General features: G+C 41.5%; 1 protein-coding gene across 2 annotated transcripts in view; it reads right to left on the bottom strand.

Moving 5' to 3' along the window:
• LOC150090584 (uncharacterized) overlaps positions 1-4,397 on the bottom strand; it is a 168,321-nt gene extending 163,924 nt beyond the window's left edge. For both annotated transcript variants that reach the window (XM_090378868.1, XM_090378876.1), the window contains exon 1: positions 4,175-4,397. In XM_090378868.1, coding sequence (XP_090234994.1) covers positions 4,175-4,203 — 29 coding nt within the window. In that variant the 5' untranslated portion in view covers positions 4,204-4,397. The remainder of the gene's footprint in view (positions 1-4,174) is intronic.
• Positions 4,398-17,158: the final 12,761 nt, after the last annotated feature.

Below are 17,158 nucleotides of genomic sequence, written 5' to 3'. Positions count from 1 at the left end.
ACTGTCCAACTTCAAACTCGCAGAACAAACTTTTGATCTTCCTCGTGTATTCATTCAACTGCCGTTTTCTGGAAGAACTTTCCTTCATACGTATTTCCTGAAAATTAGTCTACAGAAGCTCAAGTCTAACGTACACAAATATCTTTTGTCTTCCGAACCTCCAACCCATGCACAGTACTAAGTACTATAGGTTCTAATATCTTTCATGTTTGGGGTTTTCATATATAAAAAAAAAACAAACAAAAAAAAAAAAAAAAAAAAACTGTCCAAATAACAGAACATTCGAGCTAACAGCACATTGAGATCAAATGTTTACATACAGCGCAGATGTCTTGCAGTGCTGAAAAAAAAAAGGGCAAGTCACGTGATTACTGTATTTGTTTATGTTTGCCATTTTGAAAGTGAATTCTATACTGATATCACATATTATACCACTGTTTTAGATTTATTTTAAATAAAAAACTCCTCTCTATGGCTCTTAAAGTTAATAAACCTTATACAGAGAAGAAAAGATGAACAACATTAAAACTTAGTGACAAACTTGATATAATCCAAACTATTACATTAGGGTCCCTCGGAAAGTTAATTTATACTCATGCGAATTGTGTCCATAAATTGCGTGTGTTCTCTGGTCAGTTTGCCTGTTTTGCTGGATGAACCACCCACTTCTGGAGAAAAACCTTGCTATCTACACCTGAGACAGACTAACTCAGCCACAGAGTGAAAAAAGCCCATAAAAGTTCCTTGTGTCATCGGCGGGATTTGAACCTGGGCCTTTTCTACCCAATGTGGGGAGGATGGTGACAATACCAGTGTGCTACCCATGCAGACTAAACTTGACATAATAAAGAAAATAGAATGGTGCATAAGGAGGAGTGTATTAATGGGAAAATATAATGTTGGACTGTCAACATGTTTATGTTTTTTTTATGTGCAGTTAATAAAATTGATTCTTAATCTCTATATTTCTTATTTAGCCTCATTATTTCTGCATTAAATATATCAAAAATAAAACTTTCTAGATAATGGAAAAATCAAAATAATGGAACTCTGAATGTGCCGTTATTCTGAAAGTCTACTGTACCAGATAATATTTCATTCTGGTCAATGTTTTGGATCCAACTTTGGGCATCCCTTATCAAGAAAAATGCAGTATACTCAAATAAAATAATATGCCAACTAGATTATAAAATAAATCAATGAAGTACTGGCTAAAATGCAGTTACTGGAGTATTCACACAACTAAACGTGAAACTACACGATTTGCTTTTTGTGCACTCCAGACTATCAGCTAGAAGAAAAGGAACACGGCAGTGATTGACAGATGGAGACGCCTGCCACTCATTGCTTTTCCCCTGTTCTCCTTGCAATATGTTAAAGGGAAAGGTCACATGATGAACAATAAGGTAAGGCTGATCTCAAGACCATGTGTTTTGTTGTTTCTTGACGATTTGATTTTTTCTTTTCACCGGCAGAGTTCTCTTTTTATTAGTAGGGGTATGGGGAAAAGTCATTTCTGTTGATATGCATGAGCAATCATCATTGTTAATGCACGTGAAATCATCTAGTAATGCATGGGTAAGTAGAATCAGTGGTTGCATGTGGTGTTAATTTTTGTTAGTTTATAAAAAAAAAATTGCCATTTCTTTTTCATTTCAGCTCCGACATATTGTGACGTCACACGACATCCTCTAGAAAGATCGACTTCAGCCCAGAGAAGAGGAAAGCAGCGTGTGGGATGTGACTTGTTTCTGCCACTCCTTGCCTTCGCCAAAGGTAAGTCACGTAGTTTTCCACTCAGTTATTCGAATAATCCAGTAACTACATTTTTACCGAAGTATTTCTTCAAAACAGGATGCTTTATCACTCCAATTATTTGATATCATTTGAATGATATGAACATAATCAAAATAATTTTTTTTATTTATCATTTCTTAATCAAAGTTTCAGTTTCCAAGGAAATTCCTCTGCTTTTAAAATGGTAGAACTAATTCAAAACATTTTATACGGCTCATAACTTAACCAAATGAAATTTTAAATAGGCAGAGATTCAGAAACGGGTGCCCCTTCCAGACTGCTAGCGATACAGCCGTGATTGACGGGTGTTGACTCCGCCTATCGTCACGTGATCTCCTTAAGAGACGGATGCAGCCGGCACGGTAGAACACGCACTGCGTGCCACCCGTGCCACGTAACACAAGGAAACACGTGTTTTGATTACACGTTGTTGCGAGGAACTTCTTTTGATTATTGGTATTGTTTATTGTTCCCACCCCTCACATAGACGGGGGTCTGGGGGCGGTAAGCCCCCTTCTTTTGAGTATTGGTATTGTTTATACCAATTACCACCCCTCACATAGACGGGGGTCTGGGGGCGGTAGCACCCAGAAAAAAAATTATTAAAAATTAATAAAGAAAAAGAATGGCCGCAATCAATAGCCGCACTTGTTACTTGTGGTGTTTTGATATCACGTGGTTGCAAGGTATGTCTTTTGTTTATTGGTATTGTTCTCCGTGACACGTAACTAACGGCACTGGAAACACGCGACGATATGAAACCGTCCTCGTGTATTTTTATTGTTCGTCACATATTATTATTGTTCGTTTTTTTTTATTGTTCGTCACATAATGGCCGTGGTGGCCGTTACTTTGTGGTGTTTTGATGTCATGTGGTTGCGAGGTATGTCAGCTGAATAATTCCGGGGGGTGTGGGGGCTGGAGCCCCCACATAGACAGGGCCCCCAGAAAAAAACAAAGTAAAAAAATAATAAAAATTAATAAATATCACGTGCATTTTGTGTAACTTTTTGTTTTATATTAATATTTTGTTGATTTGCGGTTCCTTTTCTTCGGCGAAATTTCGTTGTCCCCTTTTCAGCTAAATCAGACTCATTCAAATATCACGTGACTTTTTATTTTCGCGAAAAAACGTGCATTTTTGTTCCTTTTCTTTCGCGAAATTTCTTGGTCCCCTTTTCAGCTATATCAGACTCATTCAAATATCACGTGACTTTTTATTTTCGCGAAAAAACGTGCATTTTTGTAACTTGGATTTAACTTGGATTTACCGTGTAACTGGGATTTACCATTTGTTTTCTGCAGCCATTTTTGTTGCTGTGCCAAGTGCCGTTCGCGTGTCACTTGAAATCCATCGGGCGAGGAGAGGAGGGGGAACGCAGTGAGTGGGCGGTGTCACAACCCGCCAATCATTGCTTTTCCCCTCCTCTCCTCGCCGCCATTTTGAAAGGGGCACCCGTTTCTGAATCTCTACCTTTAAATAAATCAAAAGTTCCCTTGGCTATTTTCCCAATTTTAAAATAAAATTTAATATAAACCTGTTGCTCAGCACTTTCTGAAATCCTACTCATAAAAATCACTGGGAAGAAAAATGCCTGTCATTTCAGCTTGCCTCATATTTATACATACACAGTAAAGTGCAACCCTTATAGGCCAACTCATGTGGATATACAAAGGGCTCTCACTGGCTCTATTTCATTTGTAAATGGTGTCCTATGACATGTCATATCATAGGACACCATATTTTCGTAAATACCAATTTTGCACTCCAACCCCATGTTATTGAACTCATTAAAACAGTCCGTCTCTCGGGCTCTTCTAGTTTTGCAATTCTTAGCAAAAAAATTCCAATTTCAAAACCCCAATGATTCATATTCATTTTAATCAAAAATACCCACTTTCCTTTTCAGACATTTCGCGTTACTTTCGGAGATGACTTCAAATTCCTTCCTTGGAGTTACGGCTGGAACTGGCAAAATAACTTCTTAATAATGTTCGCAGTAACTGATACAAGGAATTACGATTTCAGTTTACATTCCACAAAGGAGTTATCAACTTTATCGTAACTGCTTATTGCAGTCAATAAACCGAAGTAACAAATGACGGACAAATATTTTTTGTGCAAGAGTACAGAATTTATCAAATATGCTTAGTATCGGCGTACATTATCTCGGATCTATGTTACCTATTCAGATCAAGAAACAAATACACAAAGAGGAATGTGAAAACCAACTTTCTTGTTGAGACTTCTGTAACTGCATTGTAAAACTGTCAGAAATTTTAAGGATATTAAAAGGCATATGTTAAAACACATAAAAGGTGCAGATCTACAATTTAAAAAATAATAATAATGTATAAATTAAATTAAAATTCCTACCCAGCTTCTTCGCCTTCGGTTTGAGTCATTTTAACACTTGAAATTAAGAGTTCACTAAAGAATGCTGCTATCTGTGACCTCTCTCACTGTTAGTCTGTGTACCAATTATCTCTATATATTAATATTAATCTACTTGAAATAACATATTACCCAAAACATACTGATTCTAACAGAAAAAAAAAGAATTACCTACACGTACGCGTAATTACTATATAGAACGGCGGTAAAGTTATTGGGGTCGATCTTGTAAATTCAGGGAAGTATACAACGCCCTCTCATATTTCCAGAAATGAAAAACAAAAAATGTCAGTTATTTGTTTCTGATGTATTTGAACGTTTAAATCAAAAAAAAAAAAAAATCGTTATTATAAATTTTTTTTATGTTTTCACTCCGGGACAACCTAACGGTCAGAGAAATTCACAAGATAGATAGAATACAAGGAACAGCACCGTATTCAGTAATCACGGGTTTGAACCCCGGTCACTCAAGGCACGTGTACTTATGTACCCGTGCGCCTGACCACTAGGTTACGGCGGCCTCGATATTCTTATGTTTTATTATTATTAGCCATATGATGCAAGGAAGCCTGATGCTTAAGCTGCATCAGAAAAAAAAAAGGTCCCTGAGACAGAGAGAGTCAAAAGTAGAAGGAATTCGCCAAGAAAGAGAAGAATGATGATATCCAGTTCAGGACCCTGGGTGTGCCAAGCCCATATTCACCAGATATGAGCCCCAAGGGTTAAATATTATTGCTCTTATATTATTTCTCAATGATTCGGGGTTCCACCTCGTGACGGCTATTGCTACCAAGTACACAGGGTGGTTATTGTTATGTCTGGTCAAGGAATTCTCTCACTGTCCTACAGGTCTTCAGGATTGTAGCTTTCTTGAGTTCCTTGTAGGATTTCACTGCGAGACCTATTGCTGATAGGCTGTTCAGTAGGGTCTTTGGTACAATACTTGTGGTTGACACCATAACCGGGTCGATCGTAACTTGTTGCATATGCCATATCTCTTTGATCTCCTGCCTTAGGTTCGTGTACTAATTGTTGAAGTTAAACATAATAAAGGCACCAGGGGTGGCTGGGATCTATCCAGTTATATTAAAGGAGGCGGCAAAGATACTAAGCAAACCCTTAGCCATAATTATGAGAACATCCTTGGACTCAAGGGAAGTCCGCACGTACTGGAGATGTGCAAGTGTATCCCAAATTCACAAAGGGGATCAAAAGGATGACACAAGTAATTACAGACCAGTTAGTTTTGATACCAGAGAGCTATTAAATGCTCGATATTTCCTATATTCTATTATATTATGAATCAACAGGGCTTAGCTTTATTTTTGATATAGGAAGCTTCTTTTCCAACTCTCCTTGTCCAACTCGCTAATAATTCATGTGGAAGGCGATATCAATTTTGCAAGACATTGTCATAAAGTTAGATTTTGGAGGTCTAAACTGGCTAATAATTAAGGATCGATTTTTTCTTTTTGGTGCTGTGGCAGGAATTTTGAGTTAAATTTAGGGGTCTAATAATTGGATATGTGGTGGGGGGGTGGGGTTATTCTCTACATTCCTTAAGTCGGACTAGAACTTTTCGGGGTGTCATGTTCACAGGAAGAGAGCTACTCACAATTAAATCGAAACATTTGTCTTATGTTGTAGTGTTTGTTCTTCACGCATGCGTATAAGTGACCAATCGTCGGACAATAGGAATGGCCTACGGATATTGATGGAAGTTGCATGTAGTTTCATATCTAAGGTTTTTGCAATAAGTAGTTTGTAGTAGTTGTGTTGAATATTTATAATTTTAGTTTCACTAAAGCCGAATGTATGTCGTTCATTTATGGCGTGGAACGAAAGTTCCGATGCATTTGAACGACCCGCCGGCACTGAAGCTTCGTGTTGTTTTGCTCGAAGCTGTGCCACTCCCATGGTGGATCCTACGTAGACAGCATCACAATTTTTGCATGGTGTACTGTATACTAGGTCATTTCATCACCATTCCATATATCAAGCACTGGTACAATAAACTTAACCAAATATGCAAGGGAACCGACATGAAAATCATAGCAAAACCCATGAACAAATTACACACATTCTTCAGAAATCGACCTTCAAATACCACATTCCAATTACAGCATGACCTAGTATACAGTATACCATGCGAAAATTGTGACACTGTCTACGTAGGATCCACCATGGGAGTGGCACAGCTTCGAGCAAAACAACACGAAGCTTCAGTGCGGGCGGGTCGTTCAAATGCATCGGAACTTTCGTTCCACGCCATAAATGAACGACATACATTCGGCTTTAATGAAACTAAAATTATAAATATTCAACACAACTACTACAAACAACTTATTGCAGAAACCTTAGAGATGAAACTACATGCAACTTCCATCAATATCCGTAGGCCATTCCTATTGTCCGACGATTGGTCACTTATACGCATGCGTGAAGAACAAACACTACAACATAAGACAAAAGTTTCGGATTAATTGCGAGTATTTCTCTTCCTGTGAACATGACACCCCGAAAAGTTCTAGTCCGACTTAAGGAATGTAGAGAATAACCCCACCCCCACCACCCCATATCCAATTATTAGACCCCTAAATTTAACTCAAAATTCCTGCCACAGCACCAAAAAGAAAAAAATCGATCCTTAATTATTAGACAGTTTAGACCTCCAAAATCTAACTTTATGACAATGTCTTGCAAAATTGATATCGCCTTCCCCATGAATTATTAGCGAGTTGGACATGGAGAGTTGGAAAAAAAGCTTTCTGTATCAAAAATAAAGGTAAGCCCTGTTGATTCAGAAGACCAGTTAGTTTAACTTCAATTCCGGGTAAAATAATGGAGTCACTGGTTAAAGATGCATTGCAGGATCATCCAGACAAGACTGCAGCAATAATTCAGACACAGCATGGGTTTGTTAAGGGAAAGACTTGTCTGACAAATTTGATTGAATAATATGATGTGCTTACAAAGTAACTGGATGCAAAAAATACTTTTGATATCATATATTTGGATTTCAGGAAAGCTTTTGACATTGTTGCGCATGAAAGACTACTGTACAAATTGAAGCAGAATGGTATTAAGGGTAAGTTGCTACAATGGATAAAAGGATGGTTGACTGGGAGAAGACAGAGGGTGGTAATCAATAGGTGCTGCTCTTCATGGGCTAATGTTGTTAGTGGAGTCCCACAGGGTTCGGTGTTGGGTCCACTCTTGTTTTTTATATTTTTCAATGAAATTGATAAAGGTATATCAGGCTTACCGTCGAAGTATGCAGATGATACAAAGGTTGGCAGGGTTGTTAATGAGAGTAATAGCAATGTACTACTGCAACAGGATCTAGAAAATTTGGGAAGATGGGTTGAGAAGTGGCAACTGAAGGTTAACATTGACAAATACAAAGTAATTCATATGGGTAGAAGTAACACCAGAGGAACGTACCAACTGTGTGGTACTACACTTAGGGTGGTAGAAAATGAAAAAGAACTGGGAGTAATTGTGCAGTGAGATATGAAGTTTTCTGAACAATGCAGACAGGCTGCAAGAGCAAGTCATAGGGTTTTGTCAATGATAGACAGGAATTTTGCTATCAGGGAAAAGGAGGTGATTGTCCCTCTGTATAAGGCAATGGTCAGGCCACGCTTTGAGTACTGAGCATAGGTCTGGAGGCTTCATTTTAGGAAGAATGTAGATTTACTTAAGCGTGTACAGAAAAGGGCAACAAGATTTGTGAGGGGAAGAAGGGATCCTCTTACTAAGAGAGGCTTAAGTTCTGAAAATTGAAGCGGATGGAGATTAGGCACCTACGAGATGATCTGACTGAGGTGTATAAGGCCTTGAATGGGTTGAGCAAGCTGAATTCTGATGGGATTCTTCCACTTGTTCAGATTAAGGGGGCATAAATTCAAATTGAGGAAAGACAGTTGTAGAATAGATGTGCGAAAATTTGCCTTTAGCCAGCGGGTGGTTAATTGCTGGAACAAACTTCCATCTGTCGTTGTGACAGTTCATAGGTTAAATAAATTTAATTAGGAACTAGACAAACATTTGGAGGGGATGGTTTTGTGAATTTTTTTTTTGGCTGATGCTACATAAACGCATACACTTGCTTTCTTGCATTACATACCACAATTATTATTACTAGTATTACTATTACTATTACTTCCTGATTGTTTTCCCCATGGGTTTTCTGAAGGTTGCCAGTGTTGGGACCGCTATGTCAATCAGATAAGTAGCCTTTTCTTTTGTCCAAAAGGGTTATGTCCGGTCTATTGTGCATGACTGGCTTCTTTGTTATTATTTCGCGAGCGCAGTGCAGCTTGTGTACTCGGATCTCTAGTACTGCCTTGGGTTCCTACTTGTAGTACAGCACATTCTCTTCGACCAACTGGTATGTCCTTGCTAGCTTCTGGTGTATTATCTTAGCTACCTGGTCGTGTCTACGAGCTTGCTCAGTCTTGGTGATCATGCAGCACATCATCCTGTGATGTGCTGGGTTGTTTCCGAGACCAGGTAGCATTGTCGACGTGTCATCGACACTCGGGGCTGCCTGGCGATGTATTTTCTATAGTTTCTGTTGTTGATTACCTTAGTCTCGGATAGTAACCATGAATACTTCAGTCTCGGAGAAGAGAGTCCCGCTAGTGAGCCGTGCATTGCAATCAGTTTTATCTATGCAATCTCGTTGTGTTTCATTATAATGTCTGCCAGGGAGTGTCTTCTCTGCCCATCTTTCTAGCTTCATTTGTGCCTCGTTGTTGGGAGGGCACTTCTCGTTTAAGTCAGTGGGGTATACCGCTTCACTATCTTCCTTATGGTCTGGTGGAGTGCTGCTGTGTGTTTCTGGAAGTAATCTTTCAGGTTAGCAATCGCTGTTTTCTGTTACTCGAACTGGCCTCTCAGGCCCCGTCCTCCTTTTTTTTCGAACAAATGTCAGTCTCTACATTGCTAACTTCGGGTGGTGTTGGCGGCTGTTGCTCATCATTGTACTTGTCTGTCTCATGATATCTTCCAACACGGTATTAGTCTATCCATGACCCAGAGGGAGTATGTTAGCAATAGGACTGCATAGATGTTTAAGTTTAACTGTGTTTCCTCAATTCAGTTTTGCTTTCAGCAGGCTATTGAGTCAATGATGATATTTTTCGTTAAGGCAGGCCTTAATTTTCTTGTACTGTAACTGCTGAGCCCGCATCATCCCCTAGTATTTGCAGTCCTCTCCCTCTCCCATGGATTCGATCTGTTTACCAATCTGCAGCTGGTAATTTCGGTTGAATAATTTTTCCTGGTGCAATTTGTTGGTCTTGCATTTGTCTAGACGAAATTCCACTCTAATATCATTGCTGCATTCTTCCGTGATCCCAAGCGGTTCCTGGAGTTCCTTCTCGGTTCTCGCGTAGAGTTTGATGTCATTCATGAACATCAGGTTGGTGAGGGTGCACAGGTTCTACCTTCCGTCTTTGAGGTTATATCCGTACTTTCTGCTGTTGAGCATGGTGGACAGCAGGTTAAGTGCTAAACAGAACCACAGTGGGCTCAGGGAGTCTTCCTGAAAGATACCTCTCCTAATGGGGATTGGTCTGGTTGTGATGTTCTCTACATTAATGGTGGTACTCCATTTCCCCTTCATTTCTCATGGGAAGTTTGTCACTATCGGATTGACATTGTAGATGCTCAGCGCCTCTGTTAGCCAGGTATAGGTATGTTGAGGGTCAGACTGCTCCGGGGATTTCGCCCATCTCAGCGTATGTTCTATGTATCAAGTGAGAGTACCCTGTCTATGCCAAAGGTTTAAAAGTAATGTATGGGTCATGTGGTATGTAGTTTGTTGTGCCCATTGTTCACCCGGCCTGTTGGCCGCAAGGCCCCCTAGTGGAACCCGGCGTTTCCATACCTAGCGACGGGGACGCCGGTCGGGTGTACCAAGAGACTAATTATATTCTCGCAGGTCCTGCCACCTACTTTCCTGGGATTTCGGTGGCTAGGACCTAGAATAAATGTTAGACCGATTGCAGTTGATTTCGGTAAAACTGCATTTAGAAAGCGGTGCGTGGGGTTTTCGCTGAAAGAACTATTTCTATAGAGCCTAAAAGGTCGGGCAAATTTTGATGTGATTTAAATTTGGACATGTTGGGCAGTCGCTGTACAAGAGAAAGTGTTGGGAGGGGAGGGTGAAGACGGTGCGGTAAAATAGGAAGAAGATGGGGTCGGATAGGAAGGTGACCCCCATTTCCAGTGAGGCATGCCTCACTGGAAATGGAGGGGGGTCACCTTCCTATCAGACTATGCCCCACCAGAGTGAACATATGGGGAGGCGAGCAGGGTAGTAGGGAGAGGGTCACCAACAGGCCATATCACCTAAGGGTGGGGAGGAGACGGGAACCGTCCACTCCCCCTCTGCCAGGGGTTGGGGATTTAAAGAAACCAGGTTAGGGCACCCGGTTTAGATTGGGAAATAGCAGAAGGTCAGATTTAGGATGTGGCTCTTCCTAACATCCCAACTGGGGGACTAGAAGATGGTTCCATTAGTTGGTATTTGTTATACTTCAGTTGAATTTCCAGTTCTTCCATTTGCTAGTTTCGGTTTTGGTAGGGAATCTTGTACTGCTACTTGGCGCATTGTGGATAGTCAGTTCTGTTCCACCAGACATGAGGCTGATTTGGGACTTATCCATCACCAGTGTCAAGTTGCCATAGGCATCCTCCTTTGTTCATTGCCTTTTCTATTTAATAGTGTCAAGTTTAGGTGCCATTTCTGGGTGTTCAGTCAGTAAGGATTTGTTGATAGGGGCACCATTCCCTTACTTAGGTTCCCTGCTGCTGTTCTCTTGCTCATTTGGTGCGGGTCTACGATCTACTTTCTTAAGCTGCTGTGTTGTTGTGCAGTGCAATCAATGTCCTTCACCTTGCGAAAATATCCTGCGCAAGCTTACTGAACTCTTTGTATTCTTCTTCCGTGTCCAGTAAAAGATGTTCCCGATTACCAGGAAGGTATGTCGTCTTGGTTATTAGGATGGTTCGGAGATGCTCATTATATTCACATTCGTACATTATGTGTTGCCAAGTCTCTATCTCTCCGCATCCACAATTTGGGTCGTCTACAAGTCCCATATTATTTAGCTTGGCATTTATGGCACCATGACCTGTCAGTAGGTATGTAGTGTGTAACCTGGGAAGAACCAATGTGGGGTTCACTCTGCGACTTGAGGTGTGAATTTTCTTGTGATTTCTCCTTTACAGAAGTTTGACCATCTCTTTTGCCATGCCTGCCGCAGTTGCAGCACCAGCTGCGTTTTTGCCTGTTTCCGATTATTCGCCAGATCTGTTGTGTACCCTATGAAAGTTGTTTGGATTCCTCTTGAATACATGTACATTAGCCCACAACGAACCACCTCTAGATCAAGGGGAAGCACGCCTGCCAGGGTTTGTAGGGCATGGGTGCTCACAGTACACCAGGCACAAGTTATAGTTAGTAGAATATTTCTCTGGATGGTGGGTTTTTTTTTTTTTTTTTGGTAGTTTGTTGGCGCATCGGATTCTGTGGATGGTGTCAAGAATTCTTTTGTTAATGGCTGCAACTGCCTTGGTAAACCATACAGGCGAGCAGTAGGTTATTGCTGGGATAAATATCGCTTTCTAGTAGAGTGCCAGAGTTCTTCGTTTTAGTCCCCAGTCTTTTCTAGTGACTCTTGCAATCATGGCCGTGTATTTTCTGAGATTCTCTTTCCGGTAGAGGAGCTGTTGCTTGAAGGATAAGTTGAGTCTAAAATGATTCCAAGATACTTTAGTTGCATGCTAAGCTTGATGGTTGCACCCTCAATTTTAATCTGTGGCCGCCCACGAGTGTGTAGGGTCCCTTTTCATAGGATTGAGCCTGTCTTTGTCGGCGAAATTGACAATGAGTGTAGCATCGTCCATTCCAGTAGCTTTTTCAATACCCTGTTTGCCTGGATTTCCAAGCCGGCCCTTGAGTTCGCCTCCACAGTGAGGATAAGGGCATTTGCAAACACTCCACTGTTCACCACTCCCAGGTCCGTCGAAAAGAAATCATCTAGAACTACATTCCACACGAGTGACCCCAGCACTGAACCCTGTGGGCAGCCTCGGTGAAGGGTCTAGTTATTTTCTGACACTGTTATAACTTCCAATTTTCTGTCGTGTAGGTATAATCTTATGGTGTTGTATAGATTCATCGGTAGGCCTGCCTCCCGGAGTCTGCCGAGGACGCTCGGCCACCAAAGTTAGTCGAACGCCCCGGCAAAGTCAATTGAGAGCAGCTGGAAGAATTTCTTGGAACACTGTTTAGCGGCTTGGATAAAGTTTTGGAGTGCATCTATTGTTGACCAGCGTGATTTGAAACCATATATATTATCTGCTAGAGGCGAGGTTTGCTGAGTTATAGTGGGTAGTAATTGTCATGTGTACGAGTCTCTCGAACAGTTTGCTCACCGTGGAGAGCAGAATTATTGGCCTATAGGAGTCCGGCCTATCTGGTTTCTTGGTTGGATTTTTATAATCAGCCTCAAGTTTGCAGTTTTCCAGCTAGTTGGAAATTTTCCTGCCATGAGGCAGCAGTTGAATAGTTGGAGTAGGAGGTTTGGGGCTATTCCTACCACTTCCTTGATAATCTTTGGTTCCAGAAATCTGGGCCAAGACATTTTTTGTTTCCAATTTGCGCAGTTGCAGCTTGAAGTTCTTCCATTGTAAATTGTGGTTCCATCCTTTGCGTAGTATAAGCATCCTTTGCCTGAAAGATGGTCTGTTGATCAGCTGTTAGCGTGCTGGGTGGTTCCCGTAGAATTCAATTCAGTATGTTAGTTGTTGAGTCCTCCCAGGTTGTTGTTATAGTACCTTGTGGCATCTTAGTTGCCGTTTGAAGCTCTCCCCTCGGGAATTTCTTTGTAGTTATTTTATAAACCAGTTCCCAGGGGTCTGTGTTCGGAGTAATGGAGAGTAGCCGTTCCCAAGAAGGCCTCTTGTTTTTTTTTTATTCTCTTAGTGTATCCGTTCCTGGCTTCCCTATAGCGATGGCGCAGAAACTCAAAATCCGCAGCCGGCCATGATCTACGGGCTTGCTGGAACTCTTTCCTTTTTGCTGGGACTTCTCTCCTCAGCCCTTGGAGCTCCGGAGTCCACCAGGGCTTGGCACCCGATGCAGGGGTCTTTCTTCTCATTGCTGCCTCTGCCGCTATTGTAATTATTTGGGTTATTTTCTTTGTAGGATATCTGGGTTTCCCTGCCAATCAGGATTTTCGTACCTCAATTCATTTGCTTTAACTATAATTTGCTCCTGAAACTGTTCATCTTTATTGAAAATCTGTTTATCTTTAGCCTGATGGTAGGTCTCCTCGTCATGGTTCTGTCAATTTGGAATTTTATGGTGCGATGATCAGATGTGGTCCAGGCGGTTGGGACTTCCCAGTTTGAGACCTGCTCTGCTATGCTCCTTGTAGTTAGTGCGATGTCGATTGTAGCTTCCCATAGCGTATTGCAGAAGGTTAGGAGCTTGAAGGGTTGGTTCTGCCCTGTGTAGGTAGAGTTTGACAAATAGGCTTCCAGTTGCTGGCTGTTTCAGGTGCCTTGCCGGTCTTGGGTTGTGCTGTCCTAGGCTGGCGAGCGGCAGTTAACATCCGCTCCCACTATTATTTTTGTCCTGAAAGGATACCTTGGATAGCCTGGAGGTATCTTACAGATTGTTGGATGTCATCCCCTGGACTGCGGTAGAGTGCGATCACGTAGAAGATTGCCAATAGAGGTGACAATATTGGTGCACGGTGCCCACCTAGTACATAATTGTGGAATACGGGTCGCAGTTATCTCTGGATTGCGGATAACAACAGCTGCCTAGTGTGTATTTTCATCAGTGTGGATCACTTTTTGTAGGCCAGGGGATATCCGCTTACCTGTTTCATATGTGTATTTGGTTCTTGAAGCAGGATTACACCCACGTTTTCCTCGTCCGCCTTAATGCGGACCTGCTCAGCCACTGCTCTGGCCCTATGTGCGTTTAGCTGGTGTACTTTAAGCGCTCCACAGTTGTATTATTTAAACATTGTCCCCATAATTGATTCGAAGTTCGTATGTGCTTTTGACCTTTAAGTAGGTAGGACACTTGGCATCTCCAATAGTGTGAGTGATCCAACCGGAGAGACTTACAGTTGGCACACACAGGTTCGTTTGTCTTGTTGGGGCAGCTATTAAATTCATGGCCCTTCTCAGAGCAGTGGCCGCTGGTCGGTTTAGTTTGTGTTCATGTATGGGAAGTGTGGCTGGACTTACAACATTTAAAACAATTTGGAACAGTCACATGTTCTATGAAGCGCTGGCTTCCCCACTCTATGTAGATCCTGTTCTGCACCTGCAGTACCAGTCAGGCTTATGGGGCCAGTTGAACGATGCGATTCGGGTTGCCATTGCTTCTTGTTTTTTTCTTTTTTTTTTTTTTTTTTTTTTATGAGAACCCCAAACACGAGAGATATTAGAACCTATAGTACTTAGTACCGTGCTTGGGTTGGAGGTTGAAAAGACGAAAGAAGATATTTGTTGACATTGCACTTGAACTTCTGTAAATTGTAATTTTCAGGAAATACGTATGAAGGAAGGTTGTTCCAGAAAACGGCAGTTGAATGAATAAATGAGGAAGATAAAAAGTTGGTTCTGTGGGTTTGAAGCTGGACAGTAAATGGAAGTTGACTGGTGGCGGCACGTGTTCGGACTGTTTTGAAAGAGAGAGCGGGAATTATAGAAGCCAATTCAGAAGAACAGTGCCCATGGAAGTATCTGTAGAAGAGGCATGCAGCAGAAACAGTACGTCTATGAGAAAGCGAGTGGAGAGACTCTGTTAGAGCTGAATCATTAATTAACCTAACTGCCCTCTTCTGAATGGAATCAAGAAGCCTGAAAGAGGTTTTGGGGGCACCACCCCAGATGTGGGAACAATATTCCATGGCAGGGCGGGTTTTGCGATTTATACCGAGTGACCAGCTGTTTGGAAGAAAAGTAACGTCGAGAAGGAAAAAGAAAACCAAGTTTTTTAGATGCAGAGGAAGCAATATTTGTAATGTGCTTGAGCCAAGAGAGATTACAAGTCAGGGTAATCCCCAAAAGAGATATATCATTTTGCCTAGAAATCGGAGTGTCACTAAAGATAAGCATAGGAGGAGAAGAATCCTTTTTGCGAGATATAAGACAAGACTGAGTTTTAGAAGGGTTGAAATCAACTAAGTTGTCTTTGCCCCACTGGAGAATTACCTGAAGATCAGCATTTAAGGAATTGGAAGCAGATTTTCGTAAACTTGAAGCTGATTGAGCAGGACAAGGTTTCTCAAAATGGAAAGTTGAATGCAATGTGCTATCATCGGCAAAACTATGGATAGGATTTCCAGTCAATGGAAGAAGGTCATTAATATACAAGAGGAAAAGAGTGGGGGAAAGAACTGAACCTTGGGGGACACCGGCATTAGTGGAGAAGTTAGAAGACAGAGAGCCATCTACCATCACCCCCAGTGAGCGATCAGAGAGAAAACTGGATAACCAATTACTAAAAACAGTTGGCAAACCGTAAGATGGAAGCTTGTTTAGAAGACCTTTATGCCAAACACGATCAAAAGCCTTTGAGATGTCAAGACAACTACTTGTGTTTCACCGAACCTTTCCATTGAATTAGTCCATAAATGGGTAACATAAGCCAGAATATCACCAGTGGATCGACACTGACGGAATCCATACTGGCGATCGTTGATCAGACGGAAGGTTTCTAGGTAGTTTAAGAGTTGGCAGTTAATTGATTTCTCCATTACTTTAGAAAGAGTACAAGTAATTGCAATGGGACGATAATTGGATAGGAGGGTTTTGTCACCCTTTTCAGGAACTGGCTGGATATGAGCAAATTTCCAAGCAGAAGGAATAAGAATTGGAATAAGAAAGTGAAAAAAGGCGGCAAAGAATAGGAGTAAGTTCAGGAGCACAGGTTTTGAGAACAAGTGGAGAAATACCGTCAGGACCTGGAGCTTTCTTAGCATCAAGATTCATCAAAATCCTTCTGATATCCTTTTGACGGAAGACCACAGACGGCATTGAATGGAGTGTGTTAGGAATGGTGGGAGGTGTTTTACCAAGATCATTAATACATGAGCTGGAAGAAAAATGGGATGCTAGCAGGTCAGCTTTATCCTTGGCTGAAGTGACAACAGAACCATCAGGTTTGGACAGAGGTGGGAGCAGAGATGGACAAAAGTTGCGGCCAATAGCTTTGGTAAAAGACCAGAATGCTCGGTTGCCATTAGGGCAAGAAGCAAGTTTTCTACTCTTAGCCTGTTCAAACACTTGTTTGGACTGATTAATAACTGCTTTACAATTGTTGCGAGCTTCGGTGTAGGCAGAAAATGAAACTGAAGAATTAGAAACAAGCCAATTACGATATGCAACATTCTTCTCTTGGACAGCCTTAGCACATTTGTTGGAGGACCAAGGTTTAGATAAAGGACGAGATTTTATAGTGGAGTGTGGGATAAAGGATTTCATTCCTGCAAGAATAAGGTGTAAGGTATATTGTTGTCATGCGGCACCAGGGGTTTCCCCCATCTCCGCGTTGCTTTCTTTGTGGGTGTACCAGTTTCCTGGGAATGCCAGAGGTTTAAAAGTGTGTGGGTATTGTACCTGTGTAATGTCGTGTACCGTTGTTCATCTGGTCATTTAGCCGCTGGACCCCTGCTGGAGCCCAGCGTTGCCCCACCTTCGCCCCGTGGAGGCAGACCAGGAAACACCAGTAGACTAAGATTTACTCTGGCAGGTCCTGCCGCTTAATTTCCTGAGATTTCGGCAGCTAGGACCTAAAAAAAAAAAAAACTATGTACACATACACATATATATAAGAACATACACATATACGCACATATACACGACAGTGATACATAATATAATATATACGCATCCATGCAATCGTAATTACTTTGGATGTTTGCA

This window comes from Mastigoproctus giganteus, chromosome 1, assembly GCF_048544385.1.
Source record: "Mastigoproctus giganteus isolate SK-2022 chromosome 1, ASM4854438v1, whole genome shotgun sequence".
NCBI classification, from domain to species: domain Eukaryota; kingdom Metazoa; phylum Arthropoda; class Arachnida; order Uropygi; family Thelyphonidae; genus Mastigoproctus; species Mastigoproctus giganteus.
The sequence above is the reverse complement of the archived record's forward strand: the minus strand, read 5'-3'. Positions and strand labels throughout refer to the sequence as shown.